The sequence below is a fragment of the Larus michahellis genome, unplaced genomic scaffold (genome assembly GCF_964199755.1).
Source record: "Larus michahellis unplaced genomic scaffold, bLarMic1.1 SCAFFOLD_34, whole genome shotgun sequence".
Classification (NCBI taxonomy): Eukaryota; Metazoa; Chordata; class Aves; order Charadriiformes; family Laridae; genus Larus; species Larus michahellis.
This window is the reverse complement of record NW_027436399.1, coordinates 1570599-1593668: the sequence shown is the minus strand read 5'-3', so window position 1 is coordinate 1593668 and position 23070 is coordinate 1570599. Positions and strand designations below refer to the sequence as shown.

The window sequence follows — 23070 nt, the reverse complement described above, 5'->3', positions numbered from 1 at the left end:
GGACAAAACTGACGCTGCCATGGAACCAGCCCAGCAGGCGGCCGCTGTCCCCACAGCCCTGGGCATAGGGCACCTGTGGGGACAGGGAGGGGGACGAGAGACCTGGAGGGACAGAGACAGGGCTGGGGACAGTGGTGTGGCCAGGACACCTGTGGGGACAACAATGGGGACATGGCACCTACAGGGATGACACTGGGGTCAGGGATAGGGTCAGCTGCAGGTTGTAAACCTGCCCCTCCTCTGCGCTCCCACACGGGGAAGTCAGGGGGCTGAATGTGGCACGTGTGTCCCCCTCCCCGCAGTGTCCCCACACCCCAAGGTGCTCTCCCCATCTCCTCAGTGTCCCCCCAAACCTGTGAGCAGCAGAAGGGTCCACGTCACCTCCGTGCTGGTGACGACCGCCTGTCTGACGCCGAGGGAGGAGGGGAAGCTGATGCAGAAGATGTGCTGGACGTCGGCTGGGTCGAACACCTCCAGGGTGTCGCTCTGCTTCTGCTCCGTCAGCATGCAGGCGTGGGGGGGCTCCCCACGGGGATCCACTGTCACTGTGGGGAGGAGGGGACGGTCACCCAGCATGGTGGTGGCAGGGGGGGAAGGGGGAGTGAGGGGTCGGCATACATCCCTGACGCCGTGGGAGAGGGCCTGGCAGGAGCAGGCGTGACGGCCAGAGTCACGGAGCAAGAGGTGGGTCCTGCTGTAACCCAGGAGGAAGAGGTGCTGCTGGGCAAGCGCCAGCTTGTGGTAGCCATGAGAGGGGGGAGACAGGATGGAGGCCGTCAGTGCTCGCTGCCAGCCGCGGCCCAGGCTCTGCAGGTACGGTCCCTTGGCGTCTGGAGGGGGGGACGCCGGGACATTGTCACTGGCTGTGGGACAAAGTGCCACCACCCCCACGCCCCCGTGGCAACGGCCGACTCCCAGTTGAGGATGGCGGCCCTCTTGCAGGGCCAGGCGCTGGCGGGGGAGAGGGGTGCGGAGGGGAGGCAGCGGCACGTTGGGTCCAGGCTCAGCAGGTCGGGCAGCGTCAGGAAGGAGATGATGAGCAGCAGCTGTGGGGAGAGGGGGGCGGAGAGCATCAACCCTGGGCACCCCCGGCTTCGAGGGGGAGGCCCCAGCACCCCCATATCCCCCTGCTCAACGCACCGTCTCAGGAGCGCGTCCTCCCCCTCCTCACAAGCCTTCAGGCTGCTGCGGCGTCGCTTGGGCTGGCGGGAGGGGAGTGGGTGAGGTGATGGTGGGCGGCCCCGCAGCCAGCATCCCCCTCCTCCTCCTGGGTGCTCAGGCTGCACAGCAGCAGCACCCGCCCTTCCCCTGAGGTGATGCTGCCTCCGATTGGTCCCCTCGGCTGTCACTCTGCCCTGGGTTGGGGCCTGCCCTGCCTGGAGGCGGCTCCTGATTGGCTCCCAGGTGGTCAGGCTGCCCAAAGGCAGGTCACCTGAGGTGATGCCATCTCTGACTGGCTGCCTGGGCTGTCACTCTGCCCAGGATCTTTTCTTTCATTGGCTCTACTTCTGCCTTGCTCCTCCCATCAACTGATGGGTCAGACGCTTATCAATCATCTGTGTGCTGCTCGAACTCCAGCTGTGATTGGTGGAGCCCACATGCCCCGCCCCCACATGGTGCCAAGGGTTGTTTTTGACTCCTGCCACCTTCCCTGCAGGCCTCGAAGCTTGATTGGTTGGTTACACATCAATCGTGTGCCTTGCTCCCCCCTCCTCAAAGCCGATTGGCTGTTCAGGGCCCATAGGCGGGACACAGAGGGGAGGGCGGACGTTGCCAGGCGACAAGCTGCGCCTTTGGGTTCAGACCCTCAGGTTGGAACTGTGGGCCCTGAAGAAATGTTCTGGGTCGGAAAAGATGGTTTTGAGTCCCAAAACTGAGGATTTCAGCCTTAAAAATGGGGCGTTGGAAATGAAATGGAAGCTTTGAACCCTGAAATCAGGTTTTGTGCCCTCAAATGACACATTGGTACCAAAACCTGAGGCTTTACACCCTAAAAATGGGGCTTGGGAGGCTCAAAATGAGGCTTTGGGCCCTCCAAATTGTGGACTGAATCCGAAAAAGGGGGCTTTAGTCCCTGAAAATGAAGTTTTGGAAGCTAAAAATGAGGATTTGTTCCCGGAAATGAAACTTTGGACTTTGAAAATGAGGCTTTGGCCCTCCAAAACCAGACTTTGAGCCTTAAAAATGGTGCTCTGGGTCCTTCAGATGAGTCATTGGACAAAAAAGTGGGGCTTGGAACATAGAAATGAGGTCTTGAACCTTAAAAGTGAGGGTTTGGACCCAAAAAAGGAGCCTTTCAGCCCTAGAATGAAGGTGTTGGACTCTAAAAATGAGGCTTTGGAGCCTAAAAAATGTGGCTTTGATCTTTAAAGAAGAGTTTTGGCCCATAAAGATGAGGGTTTAGACACTTACAGTGCAACTTGGACCCTAAAAACGACTGGCTGGATCGTCAAGACCATGCTTTGGAGCCTGAAAATGAGGTTTTGGACACTTAAGATGCAGCTTTGGACTCTGAAAAGGAGCTTTTGCAAACTGAAACGGAGCCTTTGGACCATGAAAATGGTGCTTTAGAGCCTACCATGAGGCTTTGGAAGCCCAAACAAAGGCTTTGGAAGCCCAAACTAAGACTTTGGAAAACAAAAATGAGGCTTTGGACACTGTAAGTGTAGCTTTGGAGCCTAAACCCTCTCCCCTGCTCCTTTTGCTCTGGCAGGGCTCCAGCCAGGCTGGAGGGGACAAGAGGATAAAAGGAGTTCCCCGGGCATAGAGAAAGGCAGCGGGAGGGCTCTGGGTGGCACCCAAGGGCACACGGAGGGCCGTGGTGGGTACCCAGAGGCACGCCAAGGGCTCGGGGTGGGCATCGAGAGGCAGCCAGAGGGCTCTGGGCTGCGGCAAAGGGCACATCTAGAGCCCAGGGCCGCACCAAGGGGCAAGCAGAGGGCCTTAGGAAGCACGCAAAGAGAAATGGAGGTCCTTGGGAGGCAGCCAAAGGCCATTTGGTGGCCCCTCAGCTGCCCCGAAAGGCCCACACACTGGTCCCGGGGGGACAGGGGAAGGCAAACAGGCCTTGAGAAGACAAGAGGAGGGGTCCCGTGGCAAAGACAACAAGCTGAAGCCCATCCATTGGCAGGACACCAAAAGGCCCAGCGAGGGCCCTGGGTGGGAACCCAAAGGCCCATCAGGGCTCTTGAGGGGACCAGAGGATAAAGGCACAGAAGAAGGCGCAGCCTTCAGCAGCACCTGCAGATGGGACTCGCCTGCGGCATGAGTAGAGCTTTGCAGGGCTGGACCAGCCCCTCAGAGAGCCCAGCCGCAAAGCTTCCTACACAAGGCTAAAACCTTGGCTGCTTTTCTCTTCCCTACTTCACATTCCCTGTAAAACTGGGTCTTAGCCTGACCAGGGCTGTAGGAGGGAGGAAGACGAGGGAAAACATTGCAGGGAAAATGCCCAGACACGGTGTGGCCTGGCGTGACTCCTGTAGGTACAAGCAAGCCCTTGGGAGCGTCCTGGTTTGAGGTAAAGCAGAACCAATTTTGTGTTCAGTAATTTTACTCTGCAGCCAAGCCTCTTCTAACCAACTGAACTCTCTGACATTAACAGCGTATTGTCCAGATGCTGTTCGCTCCCAGAGTGATAAGACCTGGTTGTTTCTAGTTTATGCCAAGGAACGGTGTGCAGAGAGGCTCCTGCTCATCCTTATTGCTGTCACAGCCAAGCTCAGCTCACTGTGTTACTTGCCCCGTTGGAGGGGGGGAAGCGGAGAAGCGTAGAGGGGCGGCACCTGCGGGGAGGAGGGGACAGGACGGGGGATCCCAAACTGACCCACGGGGTATTCCATCCCACCTGCCCCACCCTCAGTATAAAAGCTAGGGATCACATGGGGCAGTCTCTTCTTTCGACGGCCGACGTCCCAGGAGGACTCTGTCAGTTCACCTGACTTTAATCCTGAACCGTGCATTCCCAAACCCAGATCGGGAATCCAGTTCCCGTCCATCGCTGAGTCCAGTCTGGGACTTTCCCAGTGCCTGCCGGTGACGTGATCGTCATCCTGGGAGTCTGATACAGTTTTGTGCATATCGTATAGATTTCAATACTTTCTTTTTATTTTATTATTCATATTTTATTAAAGTAGTTAGTTGCTTCTGTGACTCGAGAGGTGTAATGCTGGGACTGCTGAAGGCCTTCTGTTGGCCGGCGAGCATCTCGCTCAGCGCCTCAGGGGAGGGCTGGGAGGAGAGTCCGTGAGCTCTCCTCTTTGATTTCTCCTGCTTCCTCTGAAGGTGGGACTGTTGCAGGGAGGCTGAGAGGTGGCAAGACCTTCCTTGGTTGAAGCTTCTCTGAATTCTGCTCTGACATCCTTTCTTCCTCTGACTTCTTCTTCAAGGTTTCCACAACTTCAGGGTCAATGGTTTTGGCATACCCGACTGATTCTGCACGCAGCTGCTGAATTCTGGAGATGGCTTTTTGCGTGCTCTCCTTGGCAGTCTCACGGCTCACTCGAGAGACATCAGCAGCCTTTTGCAGTGGCTGCAAGATGAGCAGCTTTGCCCAAGAAGAAGTGTCCAAAGGATCTGCCCCTCTGGCACTGGCAACCGAGCTTCCGCTGACCTCATCGGGAGCCCTCCTTAAGACGTGGACGGACTGGTCCAGCGCCTTCACCTCCTCCAGCACTTCCTCGACCATGGTCTCGGCCTTCTCTTTAATCTCCTGGTCTTCGGCCAGCGTAGCCTGCAGCAGTGTAGGCTGGATGCTTTTAGGTGCTTCTTCTTCTTTGGCACACTTTGGAGACTAGAATGAGGAGCAGATGATGAGGGACTGTGTTCCTTCACCTCGGTTTGCCTTCCTCTTCCTCCTCACAAGACCCCTGCCCAGAGGAGTCCCTAGCAGTCCAGCTTGAAAACCTCTGGTTTCTCTGTAGGCTAGCGGGCACAGGGAGGTTTCTGGCTTCCTGTGGCCACGAGCCAAGTGTTGTGGGCACTTCTTGGCATCCAGCAGGTGCCATGTTGCTTAGAGCAAAGGGCACTGTACCTGCCCTGGACCTCAGCACGGTGAACCAGGTGCCACGGGCCGGCCCTCCACTGCAAGCTAGTGGCTGCCTGAGTACCGCAGATCATGTCTGGAGGACAGGCCCCAGGGCACAGCGAGCCCCCGCACGGGCTGGTACTTCCAGCGGGCTCATTGGCTCCAGCCGCGGGAGGCTCCTTGCTCCAGTCTCTTCTGCCACAGGTCCCAGCCGCTCACGGGGCACTGCTGCCCTGTATCAGGGGACCAGTTTGCCCCTTTTCAAGGCCCAATGCCAAGAAGAGTTTTTTTGAGAGCAGAAAAGGAAACAATCCCTTTTCTTTTGGCACCTGGCTGTTGTCTGACAGCCCTAGGAAATGTCCTTGGGACAGGAGGCAGTCTGAAAGTCCAGCCTCGGGCAAAGTGGGGAAGAACTCGCAAGCCAAGAACAGAGACAGGCAGCAGCCTGAAACCGTCCTCTCCCGTCATTTGCTCTTTGGCAGCTTGACAGCCTGACTGCCATGGCCGAGGGAGCTTTACCCTTCACCCGGGCATAGATACCACCCCACACTATCCGGAAACACTTCCCGAGAGGTTGCTGCAGGGGATGGAAGGCCAGCAGCATTTAATGGGCCCCCTGCTAATGAGAACTGGGCTAATCAAAGACCCCCTTGAAGAGAAAACCAACCCACGAATGGCCAAGCACCGGCACTGTCAGGTTCAGGGACGCTGCATCTTTGGATGCAGAAGTCTTTGGATGAAAACCAGAGGTTTTCAACCAGACGCGAAACCAGCACCATGAACCGTGCGGCCATTTAGTGCAGCTCACAGGTTCGTGCTAAATGTGCGAGTCCAGGCGCAGAAGTGGCCACTGAGAGTGCCCAGGCACACTTTTGTGTCAGAAGGGGCTAGTGCCTCCTGTCCGAGATACATGGGAAGGAAAGCGCCCACTTCTTGGTCTCTGACAGCCACCTTCAAACGACATCAGGACACACACCAGTCAGGCAGCACTTCCTCAGCAACCAAGCACGGCTCACAAGCCCCGAGGAGCTGCATCTGTGTGTGTGGCAGCACCCTCTCCCAAGGCCCGGGTACCAAGGCACTAGCGCACAGCGGAGGCGGCCCCCAGCACCCACGCGGCTCCTACTCACCAGCTTCCCTTCGAGAGCGGACTTTTTGGAGCTGCTCTGGGTGCCTGGCTGTCTCCTCTTTGCAAGCTGCTGCTGCTGCTGCTGTTGGCTCTCGGCCTGCTGGAGGAGGTCTTGCTCTTTTTGAAGAGCCTCCAGTCTTTCAATCCGCTGCTTGATCACCGTGAGGTGCCTGTCAAGAGGAAGGAAGGCAGCTGAGAAGGAGCCGCTCTGTCCATCTGGGCCAGGCTGTTTTCCGCTCAGCCGCTCCCGTCATCCTGCTCCCAGCTGCTTTGCTCCAGGAGCCCCGGCAGCAGCTTCCAGCTGCCTGCCCAAGGCTCCAAAGACAGACTGTGCCAACGTGTTTGCATCCGGCACCGGCTCCTTCCACCGCCGGGCTTTGTCTGTTCACTGGGCCATGAGGCTCCAGGACTTCTCTTGGGGACCACGGGCCCCCTTCAAGAGCAAGCGTTACTTGGCCTTTTCTCACCTCTGCTTCCTCCTCCTCTCTCCACCTGGCAAACTCTTTCTCTTCTGCAGCAGCCACTCTCACAGGCAAGAAACGTCAGTCCTTCCCGGCAGTTCAGGGGCACTGTCTAATTTGGCCGGGTCTTGCCGGAGCTTTTTCTGAAAGGTAACACCGGTTTGGGGTTCACTGTTGCCTGGACAAGCGCTCACGCCCCTGCATGCTGAGGCGTCCCGCAGGCCCAGCCTAGCGACGAGGGCAGGAGAGAAATGCTTCCCTCGGGACCCCGCGTGCTTGCAGGTGACCTTTCTGCCCATGCCCACCCCGCTCTCTGCGCTAGCTCTGCTGGCGGCCCAGTCGTCCTTTCCCTGCCACACCACGCGTCCCAGCAGCACAGCCCTCACTTCTGCATTGGGTGCCTCCCCTCCCCGAGATGCCGCAAGGGAAGCCCCAGCCCTCGGCACCGTGCCGCTGACCGGTGCCCACCAACACCCGCTGTGTCTGCCTCCTCTCGCATGAACCATCTATAAACCAAAGGTCTCTCAGCACTCTGTCTACCCGTCTTTTAATTACCTCCAGGGACGGTGCCTCAGCCACTTCCCTGTGCAGCCTGTTCCAATGCCTGAAAAACCTTTCAGGGGAAAGATTGTTCCTAATATCCAGTCTAAACCTCTGCTGGGGCAACTGGCGGCCGATTCCTCTTCTCCTGTTGCTTGTTTCTTGGGAGAAGAGACCGACCCCCACCTCTGTACACCCTCCTTTCAGGGAGTTGCAGAGAGCGAGAAGGTCTCCCCTCAGCCTCCTTTTCTCCAGGCTAAACAGCCCCAGCTCCCTCAGCTGCTCCTCATCAGACTTGTTCTCCAGACTCCTCACCAGCTTCATTGCTCTTCTCTGGACGTGCTCCAGCCCCTCAATGTCTTTTTTGTGGTGAGGGGCGCAAAACTGGACACAGCACTCAAGCTGGGGCCTCACCAGTGCCCAGTACAGGGGGACGGTCACTTCTCTAGTCCTGCTGGCCACACTGTTCCTGATACAGGTCAGAACGCTGTTAGTCCAACCTGGCCTTGTGCCCCGGGATTCTGGGTTTGTTGGGTTGGAGTCTGGGGTTGATTTTGGGTTTTTTGATTTGGCTTTTGGATTGGATGTTGAGTTTCCTGGACTGGATTCTTTGGGTTGGATCTTTCCTGTTGGATTTTTGGGGTTGTTTTTTTCATTTTTTTAAGTTGTTTTTTGGGGTTCAGGTTTTGGGGTTGGATTTTGAGTTTAATTATGGGTTGGTTGGTTGGAATTTTGGGGTTTTATTTTTACCCCTGTGCGGGCGTGTCAGGCAGCCATTGTGACATGAGGGCGGCAGGGCCAGCGCTGAGTGTCTGGCGGTGGTGGCATGGCAACCGCTGATGTGCTGCCCGCAGTGGTGGGGCTGCCATCAGAAGGGACATGTTCAAGCAGGTCAGGTTCCTCCAACGCCGTCCAAGCTGGCCTTGACCCCTGGTATTTTGGGTCGGTTGGGTTGGATTTGGGTTGGTTTTAGTTGCTTTTTTAGGGTTGGATTTTTTGGGTTTGGATTTTTTGGTTGAGTTTTTCGGTTGTGTTTTTGGATTTTTTGGGGTTGTATTTCTGGGATTGGATTGTTTGGATTGGATTTTTTGTGGGTGTTTTTTTTGGTTTTGGTTGGATTTTGGGTCGGATTTTGGGTTTTTCGCATTGGATTTGTAAAGTTAGATTTTTTGTGTTGATTGGGTTGAATTTTGGGTTACATTTTGGGTTGGGTTTTTAATTTTTTTGGGTTGGATTTTTCGGGTTAGACATATTGTGTTGGATTTTTTGGGATTGGAGTTTTTGGGATGGATTGTTTGGTTTTTTTCAGTTAGATTTTGGGTTGTATTTTTTTTTTTCGGTTGGACTTTTTGGGTTAGAAATTTTGAGTTGGTTGGGTTCAATTTTGCGTTGGGTTTTTTTGAGGTTGGGTTTTTTGGAGTTGGGTGTTTCGGTTTGGTTGGGTTGAATTTTGGGTCAGATTTTTTGGGATTGGGTTTTTTGGAGTTGGCTTTTGGATTTTTTTGGGTTCAGTTTTTGGGGTTGGATTTTGGGGTGGTTTTTTTGGATTTAGCTTTTGGCCTTGATTTTTGCCTTTGCGTGGGCGTGTCAGTCAGCCATTGTGACATGAGGGCGGCAGGGCCAGCGCTGAGTGTCTGGCGGTGGTGGCATGGCAACCGCTGATGTGCTGCCCGCAGTGGTGGGGCTGCCATCGGCAGGGACATGTTCAAGCAGATCAGGTTCCTCCAACGCCGTCCAAGCTGGCCTTGACCCCTGGGATTTTGGGTTAGTTGGGTTGGATGTTGGGGTGGATTTTGTTTTGTTGGGTTTGGATTTTGGATTGGATTTTGGATTTTTTTGGGTTGGATGTTTGGGGTTGGATTTTTTTGGGTGGATTTGTTTTTTTTTCAGTTAGATTTTGGGTTGGATTTTGGTTTTTTGGGTTGGATTTTTGGGGTTGGACTTTTTGGATTGGAATTTTGTGGTTGGTTGGGTTGAATTTTGGGTTCTTTTTTGGGGGTATTGGGTTGTTTGGAGTTGGGTTTTGGACTTTTTTGAGTTCAATTTTTTGGGTTGGGTTTTGGGGTTGGGTTTTTTGGGGTTGATTTTTACCCCTGCATGGGCGTGTCAGGCAGCCATTGTGACATGGCGGCAGGGCCAGCGCTGAGTGTCTGGCGGTGGTGGCATGGCAACCGCTGATGTGCTGCCCGCAGTGGTGGGGCTGCCATCGGCAGGGACATGTTCAAGCAGGTCAGGTTCCTCCAACGCCGTCCAAGCTGGCCTTGACCCCTGGGATTTTGGGTCGGTTGGGTTGGATTTGGGTTGGTTTTAGTTGCTTTTTTAGGGTTGGATTTTTTGGGTTTGGATTTTTTGTTTGAGTTTTTCGGTTCTGTTTTTGGATTTTTTGGGGTTGTATTTCTGGGATTGGATTGTTTGGATTGGATTTTTTGTGGGTGTTTTTTTTTGGTTTTGGTTGGATTTTGGGTCGGATTTTGGGTTTTTCGCATTGGATTTGTAAAGTTAGATTTTTTGTGTTGATTGGGTTGAATTTTGGGTTACATTTTGGGTTGGGTTTTTAATTTTTTTGGGTTGGATTTTTCGGGTTAGACATATTGCGTTGGATTTTTTGGGATTGGAGTTTTTGGGATGGATTGTTTGGTTTTTTTCAGTTAGATTTTGGGTTGTATTTTTTTTTTTTCGGTTGGATTTTTTGGGTTAGAAATTTTGAGTTGGTTGGGTTGAATTTTGGGTTGGGTTTTTTTGAGGTTGGGTTTTTTGGAGTTGGGTGTTTCGGTTTGGTTGGGTTGAATTTTGGGTCGGATTTTTTGGGATTGGGTTTTTTGGAGTTGGCTTTTAGATTTTTTTGGGTTCATTTTTTGGGGTTGGATTTTGGGGTGGTTTTTTTGGATTTAGTTTTTGGCCTTGATTTTTGCCTTTGCGTGGGCGTGTCAGTCAGCCATTGTGACATGAGGGCGGCAGGGCCAGCGCTGAGTGTCTGGCGGTGGTGGCATGGCAACCGCTGATGTGCTGCCCGCAGTGGTGGGGCTGCCATCGGCAGGGACATGTTCAAGCAGATCAGGTTCCTCCAACGCCGTCCAAGCTGGCCTTGACCCCTGGGATTTTGGGTTAGTTGGGTTGGATGTTGGGGTGGATTTTGTTTTGTTGGGTTTGGATTTTGGATTGGATTTTGGATTTTTTTGGGTTGGATGTTTGGGGTTGGATTTTTTTGGGTGGATTTGTTTTTTTTTCAGTTAGATTTTGGGTTGGATTTTGGTTTTTTGGGTTGGATTTTTGGGGTTGGACTTTTTGGATTGGAATTTTGTGGTTGGTTGGGTTGAATTTTGGGTTCTTTTTTGGGGGTATTGGGTTGTTTGGAGTTGGGTTTTGGACTTTTTTGAGTTCAATTTTCTGGGTTGGGTTTTGGGGTTGGGTTTTTTGGGGTTGATTTTTACCCCTGCATGGGCGTGTCAGGCAACCATTGTGACATGGCGGCAGGGCCAGCGCTGAGTGTCTGGCGGTGGTGGCATGGCAACCGCTGATGTGCTGCGTGCAGTGGTGGGGCTGCCATGAGAAGGGACGTGTTCAAGCAGGTCAGGTTCCTCCAATGCCGTCCAACTGGGCCTTGACCCCTGGGATTTTGTGTCGGTTGGGTTGGATTTGGGTTGTTTTGAGTTGTTTTTTTAGGGTTGGATTTTTTGGGTTGTATTTTTTGCCTGTATTGTTGTTTTTCGAGTTGGATTTTGGATTTTTGGCATTGGTTTTTTGGAGTTGGTTGGGTTGAATTTTGGGTTGGGTTTTTTGGTGTTGTGGTTTTTTCATGTTGCTCTTTTTGCTTTTGGGTGTTTTGATTTTGGGTTTGTTCAGGTTGGGTTTTGGATTATTTTGGGTTTGATTTTTTTGGGTTGCATTTTAGGGTTTTTTTTTTGGTTTAGTTTTTCGCCTTGATTTTTCCCTTTTCGCGGGCGTGTCAGGCAGCCATTGTGACATTGCGGCGGCAGGGCCAGCGCTGATTGTCTGGCGGTGGTGGCATGGCAACCGCTGATGTGCTGCCCGCAGTGGTGGGGCCGCCATCGGCAGGGACATCTTCAAGTAGGTCAGGGCTGCTGGTGGAAAACCTGGAAACCTGCTACAGCTCCGCCACCCGGACTGTCCTCCCACTGGGCACAGCACCATCTCTGCTCACAGCGCTCTTAGGGCTATTTCCTGCACCTTTGGCAGGTACAGAGTGGCTCCTGCTGGTGGCCACATGCTATGAACAGTACTTGGCTCTGTGCCACCCCCTGCTCTCTGCAAGACTCCTGAACTGGAAGGGTTGTCGCTAGAAGACAGCTGCACCTTGGCTGGGGGGATTTCTGTCATCTGCAGTAATCATTTCCTTCTTGTCCCAGACACATTGGCTGGCCCTGATGTACTAGACCACTTTTGTGATTTTGCCCCAAGGCTGGAGCTCTCCTGCAGTGACACCATGACGCTCATGCTCTCAGCTTTGGAAACGTGCTGTTTAGATCCAGTCTTCCCCTTCCTGGTCACACCGGCATCTTGTGTGTGCATCAGAGCTTCCATGGCCACCGAATTAATTCGCATCAGGTGCAGGGATGCTTTACATGTGCCCTTATACAGCCCTGACCATATCAAGAATCCTTCAATACTCCTTCAGGAGTTTGTTTGATTTCCCAAGGAGTATCAGTACCTATTAAAAAAATATAAACATACATATGTCCAATGCAGCAGTCTGCATCTCTGTTAGAAGCCTTGAAGCAGTGTCCGGGGGAGCAGGGCTTGAGGTGTGAGCATCCCGTGAGTTGACGGATCCCCTTTCCCAGCAGGTGGGGTCAGGGCTTGGCTGTCCTGCTTGGTGACACACATCGAGGGCTTTCACAACCACATGCCACGTTTGATTTTCCACCTCGAAGCAGCACCTCTGACTTCCTGCTTCACCAGCCTCCAAGGACTCTGGGAAACTCTTGGAGGTTTGCTGCTGACTTTTACTTGTCTTGAGGCTTGTTCAGTCTTTCAGGATCTGCAGTTCAGGCACTTGGCACCAGAGGGCTCATTAACATGCAAAACGCCCTAATAAGTCAAGTCTCTCTGTGCATATTTTTCCTTAAAGTCTTCAATTCTCATGTGCTTAATTAGAGAAGTTTCAGGAATGTAATCAAAGTGAAATAATATGATTACTAAACAACAAGAAGAAAGGGTTTCTTTTTTCTTTTTCCTACTTTATTTTTCTGCTTATACCTGAATGGAAATCAGCAGTCTCTACATGATACTGATCCTGAGCGTCTGCTAATGCAGTCTGAACAGATATGAAAATCAAGACCCTTTGTGTTCCACAACCTATGGCCAGTCTTCATCCTGCCCCCAACCCAGCATTTCTCTCATCAGCCCCCTGGGACTTACAGCAGCCCTGTTCAAATCTGAGCTTCCTCCACTGAAGCTGCGCGGTTCAGCCCATTGGCACCGGTTCCCACCTGGGTTACTTGGAGAACGAGCAGCACACGGACACAGAAGGGTCTTTGTCACTTGCCAACAAATGGAAACAAAGGAATGCATAGTTCAATAAAAAAATGAGACATTCCTCAGCAATGTGTAAAGTCCACATTACCCGCACCGAAATCTGCTTCCTACAGTGGCTAACCTTAGACCAACAGAAAACATAATTTTTGTTAAATCACAGATCCCAAGACTTCCCAAAAGATTCCCTGTCCTGGACTTTCTTTCTTTGTCCATAATTGTTCTTTGCAGGCAGTGAGGCACACACTCACGTCACGAGCTCCCTCGATTCGCAGAGAGAAGCAAAGAGACAAAGTAAATCAAATGGTCTTTTGAAACACAAATCTGCCTAAAGGGGGCCCTGAGCAGCAACAAGCTTTTGGACAAATCATGGAATAAGAGAATGATGGAATGTGTGGGGTTGGAAGGGACCTTGAAAGGTCATCTAGTCCAACCCCCCTGCAGTAAGCAGGGACACCGACAACTAGATCAGGTTGCTCAGAGGCTCATCAAACCTGGCCTTGAATGTCTCCAGGGATGGGGCCTCCAGCCCGTCTCTGGGCAACCTGTGCCACTGTCTCACCACCCTCAGTGGAAAGAACTTCTTCCTAAACTCTAATCTAAACCTGCCCTGCTCTAGTTTAAAACCATTGTCCCTCGTCCTAAGGCTACATGCCCTTGCAAACAGCCTTGCAACAGCTTTCTGACAGGGCCCCTTCAGGTACTGGAAGGCCGCTATAAGGTCTCCCCGGAGCCTTCTCTTCTCCAGGCTGAACAACCCCAACCTCTCTCAGCCTGTCTTCACAGGAGAGGTGCTCCAGCCCTTTGATCATCTTCGTGGCCCTCCTCTGCACCCGCTCCAGCAGGTCCATGTCCTTCTTGTGCTGAGGGCTCCAGAGCTGGACACAGTACTCCAGGTGGGGTCTCACGAGAGCAGAGTAGAGGGGGAGAATCCCCTCTCTGGGTCTGCTGGCCATGCTTCTTTTGATGCAGCCCAGGACACGATTGGCCTTCTGGGCTGCAAGCGCACATTGTTAGCTCATGTCCAGCTTTTCATCCACCAGGACCCCCAAGTCCTTTTCCACAGGGCTGCTCTCTATCAAGTCATCCCCCAGCCTGTATTGGTAACGAGGGTTGTCCTGACCCAAGTGTAGGACCTTGCACTTGGCCTACCTTGATTGCCGGGTCCAGTTTTGCACCCCCCACCACAAAGAAGACATTGAGGGGCTGGAGCAGGTCCAGAGAAGAGCAATGAAGCTGGTGAGGAGTCTGGAGAACAAGTCTGATGAGGAGCAGCTGAGGGAGCTGGGGCTGTTTAGCCTGGAGAAAAGGAGGCTGAGGGGAGACCTTCTCGCTCTCTGCAACTCCCTGAAAGGAGGGTGTACAGAGGTGGGGGTCGGTCTCTTCTCCCAAGAAACAAGCATCAGGAGAAGAGGAAATGGCCGCCAGTTGCCCCAGCAGAGGTTTAGACTCGATATTTGCAAAAATCTTTCCCCTGAAAGGTTTTTCAAGCATTGGAACAGGCTGCACAGGGAAGTGGCTGAGGCACCATCCCTGGAGGTAATTAAAAGACGGGTAGACAGAGTGATGGCACCTCTCGCTCCAGAGGCACCCAGCTGCGGCCACCACAGCCAGTCTCCCAGCAAGTGGCTCTCGAGAGCAGACGCACATTGTTGCATCGTCACGTTGCCGCGACACCGCACTGCACATCATGTTGCCACGCCGCTGCCCGGCTGCTGCCCAGCCACCCCGGGGCCCACCTGGAGGCCCATCTGGACACGCGTGTGGGCCACTCGCTCCTGCTTTGGACAGTCAAGATGTGGCTTGGACTCTAAAAATGACTGGCTGGATCCTAAAAATGCTTGTTTAGAGCTTGACAATGGGTCTTTGAATCTTAAAATGGGCGTTGGAACTTGTAAATGAGGGTTTGTACCTAAAAATGAGGCTTTGGGTTCAAATGCATGATAATTTGGTCCCTAAAAGAGGTGTTTGGACCATAAAAATTAGGGTTTTGATATTCAAGATGCATCTTGGACCCTAAAACTGACTGGCTTAATCTTAAAAATGCCTTTTTGGAGCCTGAAATAGAAGCTTTGGAAACAAAAAATGCGTTTTTGTACTCTTGAAAGGAGACTTTACAAAACACAACTGAGCCTGGGGGCCCCTCTCCAGCCCCCAGTGGGGTCGACAGTGTCCCCTGGTCTCACTGTGACACAGAGGTGGACAAAACTGACGCTGCCATGGAACCAGCCCAGCAGGCGGCCGCTGTCCCCACAGCCCTGGGCATAGGGCACCTGTGGGGACAGGGAGGGGGACGAGAGACCTGGAGGGACAGAGACAGGGCTGGGGACAGTGGTGTGGCCAGGACACCTGTGGGGACAACAATGGGGACATGGCACCTACAGGGATGACACTGGGGTCAGGGATAGGGTCAGCTGCAGGTTGTAAACCTGCCCCTCCTCTGCGCTCCCACACGGGGAAGTCAGGGGGCTGAATGTGGCATACGGGATTCTGGGAACTCTGGGGCTTGGAAATCTTGCGCAATAAGTGAGCATTAACAAGGCTTTGGAAGAAACCGAATGGGTCGTGGGGAGCTCACAGGCACTGGCGAATCCTCAGAAACCCACAGCTTGGTGTTGGAAGCAAGGGAGCAGACCCAGGCACAGGAGAGTGTAGCTGTGTTTTGGGGATGGCCAAGGGCCTTGGTGGGGCTTTGACACCCCAAGAGAACGGAGACCCTTGTCTGCTCAGCTGTGGCTTCTGTCTCTTCCACTGAGCTCAATGAGAGGACACCAAGTCCTTACAGCTCCAGCGCCTTGTTGCCTCCTCACCCACCCTCCCCAGAGCCTGGGAGGTTCCTACTGCTGACCTGCACCTGGCACCTCATCACTGCCACATCACCCAAACAGAGCCCAGAGCATCTCAAGAGGCAACGGACATCCCTCCCCAGGGGATGGGCGTCCAGGCTTGGCCATCCTGTTTGGTGAGGCACATCGAGGCCTTTCACAGTGATTTCCACATTTAAATTTCTTCCCGGCCCATGTGTCTCCGACTTCCTGCTTCACCACACCACAGGGACAGGAACTTTGTCTGCTCCTTCCCTCCATGGTCTCTGCAGTGAGGGACTTCCGCAGGGTCTGATAACACCCTCAGAAACCTGGAGGTTTGCTGCTTTTACTTCTCGAGAGGCTTGCTGAGTCTTTCAGGATCTGCAGTTCAGGAACTCGGCACCAGAGGGCTCATTATCACACAAAATACAAGAAGGAGCCACGTCTGGGCACAAATTTTGTTTAGTCTTCAATTCTTTGGCTCATTAGAGACATTTCAGGAGTGCAGTCAAAATGAAAGGATGTCCAAGCAAAGAGAACAAATTATTTAAATGCTTGGTTTTGAAGAGTCGTTTCTGCATTAATCCCAACACATTTGGCTTACAGAAATGTCTTCGGGAAGAGTCTGCCCCATCTAGACCCATGTGGATGGACTGGCACAGCCACCCCCAGCAGGGGGAATCCCCATCTCCTAGGCTGAGGCACGCAGTCAACATGCAAACCTCTGCAGTGCCCACTTGTTACAGGCCTCCAGGCAGAGTGTGACTCATTCCACATGACCCTCTGAGCCTCTGTCAGCTCATTGTGCTTCCTCTACCCATCCCTGCAACTCTCAAGCCTCTGGGAGCTTTGGCTTTGGCATCCTCCCGACATCCTGGGGCCAGGTTTCTAAATGCCTCCTCTGCAGCTTCCCCGCCTTCCACCTCCTGTGTGCTGCCTTTTTGCCCTGCAGCCCAGTCCGTTTATACCAGCAGCCTCCTGAGATGTTTCTCTTCATGGTATTCCAAGACATCATTCCTGTGCTTGGAGGAGGCCGTCCTTTAATGCCTATATGATTTCCCGAGCTCCTTCCCCCTTCAAAACTCCTTGCCATGGCAGCGCTTGTATCAGTCCCCCGAGTACATCAAAGTCTTCTCCTCTGGAGCCACCCACGTGTGTTCCTCTGCTGGCCTTCCTCACTCCTCTTTGGCCTCTGGGACCCCGCTATTTCCTGGTCACTCCAGCAAGGCTGACACTAATTGTCACATCCCTGACCAGCTTTTCCTTGTTGGCCAGGACCAGGTCTAGGTGAGCATCGCCCTTCCTGGCCCAGCAGGCAGCTCTGCTAAGAAGTCGTCTCATGATGCTCCAGGCTGCTGGCACCTTGTTTCTCTGCCTGGCCAGTGAATGCCTGGGCAATTACTGTTCCCCACAGGAATCTCCTCATTTACCTGGAGACTTCTTTGCGTTCCTATTTAAGACTTGTTCTGCCTACTGTGCCTGATCACGTAGTTTATAACTGCCAAGACAGGGTCACCCTTACTGGCTTCTCCTCCCATCCTCACTCACACAAGCTACTCACCCTATTGCCCATCTCATAGAGGAGCTCCATAGATCTGAGCTGCTCCTTCACACAGGCGGCATCCCCCCATCCTCATCCTCCCTGCCTCTCCTTCCAGCAGAGCCCGTGTCCTTCCATTGCAGCACCACAGCTCAGCAAGCTGTGCCACCACATCTCACTGAATCCAAAATCATCACAGGGCTGGGACAAGACACGGGGATCCTCCTGGAAGGGCACAATTGGGCGGCAGCAGCTCAGCTGTGGCACCAGGGTGGAGCGCAGACTCCTCACAGGGAAACCTGAGCACCGATCCTGACCAGAACAACCATTGTCCATCGAGCAGTTTGTGCTGGGCTGGGCTGTGCTGCACGTACAGCGTGGCCTTCACACCCGTGCTGTGCTGCACAGGTCCCTTGGCTGCAGGACAACCTCAGCAGCATGTTGTCACACAGGAGCCCGCAGACAGGTCCCACTCTCTGCCGGACATTACGCCTCCTGCGAGGCCTTGCCTGTATGCGACCCTGCAGCAGGAGGTTGTCATGGAAACTTCCTTTCTGTTTGAGTGTAGAGATGGTGAATAGTGTTGTTCCCTGTAAGAAAATCCTACAGTAGCTTGAAAGAGAAAAACAGGAGACTGTCTTCTGTGGATGGGGTCTGCATGGTGTGCTGTGTTCAGTTCAAAGGCCCATTTAATGCACACATCCTGGAGTTCCCACCAGCTAAAATGTCATAGGATTGCCCCTGGGATACTCTCCGTACAGTGCTAGACCACATGAACAGCGTTTCAAAACATACATTATGAAGTGGGAGTGCCTTTCTTACTGGGATCATAACAGACCAACACTTCCTAGTGAAAAATCACTCTCTCAGCACCCCTGGATGCAAACCTCTGGACCCGTGGACTGGTAAGGGTGTAGTTTGCTCCAGTAACCCTTGACTTGATCCCCATCCACTGCTGGTTGTTCTCCTCCAGAGTCCTGCCTCAAAGCACCAAGGCCTGGGAGACCTCGCTGCTGGTAACGGAGGCAAAGAGGACATTGAATATCTCAGATCTAGTCCTACTCCTACTAAATTCGACAGTGCTCCTACATTATTCCCTTTTCTTCGTTTAACTGTTCCTGAATTACCTAAAGCTCATCTCGGTGCCCTGGAATTCCTATTTGAGATTCAGTTGAGTTTTGATATGGACCACTGCTGCATCTGGAGGATGCTGCCCTTGAGGACAAGATGTATCCAGGCACACTGTGAAATCTATTGGTGTTTGCGTTGATTGTATCATCAGGGCAGTGAGTGAAGATCCCCGTGTGACGTGCTCCATGTCCATGCAATGCCTGCAGCTGTTGTGTGGAGAAGGGACAGCCCTCGCCTCTCTGATGACTGATGCCTCTGACTGAAGGCACCAGTGAAGGGAACAGACACCCAGCTGCACTCTCTGCGATGCCATTAGAGGCACTGGAGATCTGGTAAATTGAGCTGATGGAAAAGAGAGAGACCAAGCTCTCCCTATGGCCCAGGACGGCAGTTGTACATAGGAATTCCTCTAAAAACTGCCATGAACACAAAGAGGAGAAGATTCTTATGGCCCTTGTTTAGGCATCAGCTGTCATTTCACTTGGCCAAAGGGCTTTCCCACCAGGCTCATTCAGGATCCCTGAGACGATGCCCTGTCTCTATGAACGGCTCCAGCAGAGCTTGCGGTTATCTAATAATAAAACCAAAAAAGGTGATATTTTGATGTAACTTTGAGAGGAGAATTAAAAGTTCTGGAAAGAAGTGTCTCTGCCCAGCTGAGGGAGGGAACATCAGTGGTGACTTCATCCTGTTTCCCAGCAGGTTCCCCTGGAGCCCCAGGGACACCTGGAGGGAGCCCCGAGGGGGCAGAGAAAGGGCTGCCTTGGGCTGGTCCTCTGCTGCTGAGCTGGGCTGGGCTCCTGGCATGGAGGGAGCTGATGGCAAGCGGGCAGCGCTGCAGAGAGACAGCTCTGCCCAGGAGCAGCTCCTCTGCCAAGCGCAGCAGGGCTGAGGGCACTGCCTGCAGGCACCCGAGAGGAGCCAGGCACAGAGAGGATAAAGGCAGCTGGGAGTGGGAGGAGAGTTCTGAGCTCGTTCTCTCCTGGCTTCTCTGGTGTGGAGAAGGAGGCCGTGCTTCCGAGCAGGGATGCCCTGCTGCACCATGGCAGCGACAAGGAAGGAGGGCTGCCTTCTGCGAGGGACTGTGGCAGGGTTTTGAAGACAGGTGGGTGTGCAGGCAGGGGTGCCCAGGGCTGTCCTTGAGAGCAGGGTCCCTGCAGCCCAGGGCTCTGTGTGCCGGGGCAGGGACTCTGCTGCTTGCCAGGGTCAGCTCTCAGCCTGCCCAAGGAGTTCCCCCCCGAGCGTCTGTGGGGAGAAGCTGTGGGGAAAAGGAGAGACTCCCCTCAGGGCAGGGTCCTTTGGCTCTTTTTCGAGTGTGTGCTGTGTGGGTCAGGGCTGCCCACAGCTGCAGATCTCCCCCAGAGCACTGGCAGAGGCAGCATTTCCAGAGGAAAGACAAGGCAGGGGCTGCCTGGAAGATGAAGACATTGCAGGGTCTGTGCTCTCAGCTGTCTCCTGAGGGAAAGGAGCTGTCACTGTTCCACTGAGGGATCAGCAGATCTGCCAGAAAGCTCACAAAGTGCCTTCAGCCCCTCCTCTCCCTACACACAGCACCAGCAGCACCTTTGCTTCCAGCATCAGGCTTTCTCTCCTCTCCTCCTGAGGAGCCACAAAGAGGGAGATGGCCCTGGGCAGTGCCCTGCTGCCAGGAGGGGTCTGCAGGGCAGAGCTGAGCCCCCAGCGGGTGGGATGGGCTGTGGGAGCAGGGACAGGGAGGAGACGTGGGCACAGAGCAGCAGCTCCTGGCAGGGGCAGCTCCAGGCAGCAGAGACATGGGCAAGGGCTGGGGGAAACTGCCAGCACGCACTGGGGAGGGGGCGTTCAGGCATCTCTCTGTTGGTCCTTCACTGGAGACGTCTTCTGGCCATTCTCTGCTGGGCAATGAGCTGACTCTCCCCTCAGAACATCTCATTTCTTGGACCCCAGACTCTCTGCTTTGCCTGTCCTGCTGGGCTTGCCAGCTGCCCCCAGAAAGGCAGAGCTCTCCTGTGGGATCCTAGGGAGGGCTGAGCCTTTCCCTGGGGGTCGGGCACTGTCCTCGCAGAGTCCTTTGATTGTCTCTGTGAGGGGTTGTGTCCTGCTCTCTCCATCACAGCTCTAACTCTGGTTTGGGAAAGAGAAGAATTTGTATATTTGTCCGTTCAAACAGTGCTCCGCTGTTCCCATATGAGTTCAGTTATTTGTTTGGGTTTATTTTTTAAGAGGAATTTGTGTGTGAAGTCATCTTCAAGGCAGCACAAGCAGAAGCGCAGGGCAGATGGAAAAAAGACTGATGGACACTGCAGCTCTCCTGGCTTTGCACTAAACCACAGAGATCAGAGCCTTGTGTCCTGTCCTGTCTTAAGACTCCACATTTTCCACATTTTCAGTCATAAAAATGAGGATTTCTTCCCCTAAAAAGAACAGTTACCAGACGTGATGGTAGAAAATCAAAAACACACAGAAAAGGAGACTGTCTTTGCTATAAGGCGTCTGTCCTAATTTTTTCCTGTTTTTTTCCTCCTTTGGACAAGGCCCCCATGCTAAGAAAGAGCAAATGTCCAACAGCAGCTCCATCACCCAGTTCCTCCTCCTGGCATTCGCAGACACACGGGAGCTGCAGCTCTTGCACTTCGGGCTCTTCCTGAGCATCTACCTGGCTGCCCTCCTGGCCAACGGCCTCATCATCACCGCCATCGCCTGTGACCACCGCCTCCACACCCCCATGTACTTCTTCCTCCTCAACCTCTCTGTTCTTGACCTGGGCTCCATCTCCACCACTGTCCCCAAATCCATGGACAATTCACTCAGGAACACCAGGGCCATCTCCTATGCAGGATGTGCTGCCTAGGTCTTTCTGTTTTTCTTTTTCATTTCAGCAGAGTATTTTCTTCTCACTGTCATGGCCTATGACCGCTACGTTGCCATCTGCAAACCCCTGCACTACGGGACCCTCCTGGGCAGCAGAGCTTGTGTCCACATGGCAGCAGCTGCCTGGGGCAGTGGGTTTCTCTATGCTCTCCTGCACACGGCCAATACATTTTCCCTACCCCTCTGCCAGGGCAATGCCCTGGACCAGTTCTTCTGTGAAATCCCCCAGATCCTCAAGCTCTCCTGCTCACACTCCTACCTCAGGGAAGTTGGGCTTCTTGTTTTAGCGTGTTTTTTAGCTTTTCTGTGTTTTGTGTTCATCGTGCTGTCCTATGTGCAGATCTTCAGGGCCGTGCTGAGGATCCCCTCTGAGCAGGGACGGCACAAAGCCTTCTCCACGTGCCTCCCTCACCTGGCCGTGGTCTCCCTCTTTATCAGCACTGCCGTGTTTGCCTATCTGAAGCCCCCCTCCATCTCTTCCCATGTTCTAGACCTGGTGATGGCTGTGCTGTACTCAGTGGTGCCTCCAGCAGAGAACCCCCTCATCTACAGCATGAGGAACCAGGAGCTCAAGGATGCCCTGTGGAAACTGATTCTACCAGTGTGCTTCAGCAGCATTGAGTTTCCCCTCTCTGTTTACGTGTGACCTCATATTTATCTTGTGCTTATTGTATCAGTCATACAGCTGTCTCAACACAAATATTTGCTTTCTCCCACTTCTTCAGAGGGTGAACCCAGTCTGTCTGACCCAGAGACCTTCTGTCAATTAGTCTGTCACCATGGTAATGCTGGCCTGCCTTTTGGTATCTCTGTAATAAAAGGGAGTTTCCTCAGTGCCATGGGTGAAAATAGGCCTTTTCTTCCCAAACTGGAGTGCAGAACACACTCAGGGAACTGAAGGCTGAAAGGCCTTGATGATGTGCTTGGGTGCTGAATGGACTTGGGGGATGGATGGGGGCATCCCTCATGTCTCATCATGATGAGAAGTCATGACATGAGATGTCAAAACTGGCTCATAAGTCATGACTGACTCACCCCAGAATTCCCTCTCGATTGCCGGTACATCAACATTCAGGGATGGAGCACCAGCCACATCCCTTGCCTTTGGGGATTCACAAAGTCCAAGCCTGATGGTGAAGTCGTCACTCACAGGAGTGATGGGTGGCCCCATTGAGGCCATCGCTGCCATTCAGGAACAGCAGGGAAAGCTCTGGATGACGAAGGATGCCAGGACATGCCCCAGAAAGAGAAGATCAGTGCTAATCCTGACACCTGAGTGCAAAGAAATAGTTGCACCTCAACAAAATTACAAAAAATCCCAAACTAAACCCAGAGAACAGCATCCGCCACCAGCACCGTTTCAGTGGTAGTTCCAAGCGCTGCAGAGCTGCAGCTGACGGCCCTGCTGTCCCTGTCGCAGGAATCCAACTGACAGCAGTTACCAAGGCCCTTTGGGAAGACTGCGCTGGGTGTCACCTTCTCTGAAGAGGACCTGCTGCTTCCCTCTGGCTGCCATTAGCAGCAGAGCCCTCTGGTTCCCCACCCCACACTTTGCCCCCTTGGACACAGGAGGGACCGGCTTTCAGCCGGAGTTCCTCCTGCCGGAGTTCCTCCTGCTCAGCTCATGACAGGGAGTTTGCCTCCTGCCCCACTTGGGGCATTCAGTTTTGTCCCTGTCCTGCTCAGGGCATCTCGTTGTGCCCCAGCCCAGGCCCCCACCCCACTCGGAGGGGCCATTATTGTCCTGGCCACAGTGAGACCACCGGGGCTCCAGCGCCATTCCCCTGGGACCAGCCCCTGGTCAAGTGCTGCCCTGAATTGTCACATCACAACCACGCTTTTGCTTCCCAGCCTCCTCTAGCACCGCTCCTCCAGCTGGCATCTGACATTGGAAAAAGAGCCTGAGCCCTGTGATCCCTCAGCTTTTATACTGAGCAAGATGCCGGTGGGATGGAGTACTCTGTTAGTCAGCTTTGGGTCACCTCTCCTGTCCACTCCTCCCCAAAGGTGCCATCCCTCTGCGCTTCTCCCTTCCGACCCTCCGTGCCCTGCCATGAGTAACCCACCACAGTCATCCTTCCCAACTCTCCTGCTAC

The 23070-nt window shown here is 53.4% G+C and overlaps 1 protein-coding gene across 1 annotated transcript; it reads left to right on the top strand.

The window, feature by feature from the left end:
* The first annotated feature begins 5001 nt into the window (after window positions 1-5001).
* On the top strand, window positions 5002-21620 carry LOC141737326 (olfactory receptor 14J1-like). Its single transcript, XM_074572008.1, has 2 exons — window positions 5002-5101; window positions 20983-21620. Exons 1-2 carry the CDS (start codon window positions 5002-5004, stop codon window positions 21618-21620), a joined length of 738 nt encoding a protein of 245 aa, XP_074428109.1.
* The last annotated feature ends 1450 nt before the right edge of the window (window positions 21621-23070 follow it).

Coding starts and splice junctions, on each gene's coding strand:
- LOC141737326 (XM_074572008.1), top strand. CDS start 5,002: ATGTTGCTTAGAGCAAAGGGCACTGTACCTGCCCTGGACCTCAGCACG. Junction 5,102..20,982: donor GCAAGCTAGTGGCTGCCTGA/GTACCGCAGATC, acceptor TTTTCATTTCAG/CAGAGTATTTTCTTCTCACT.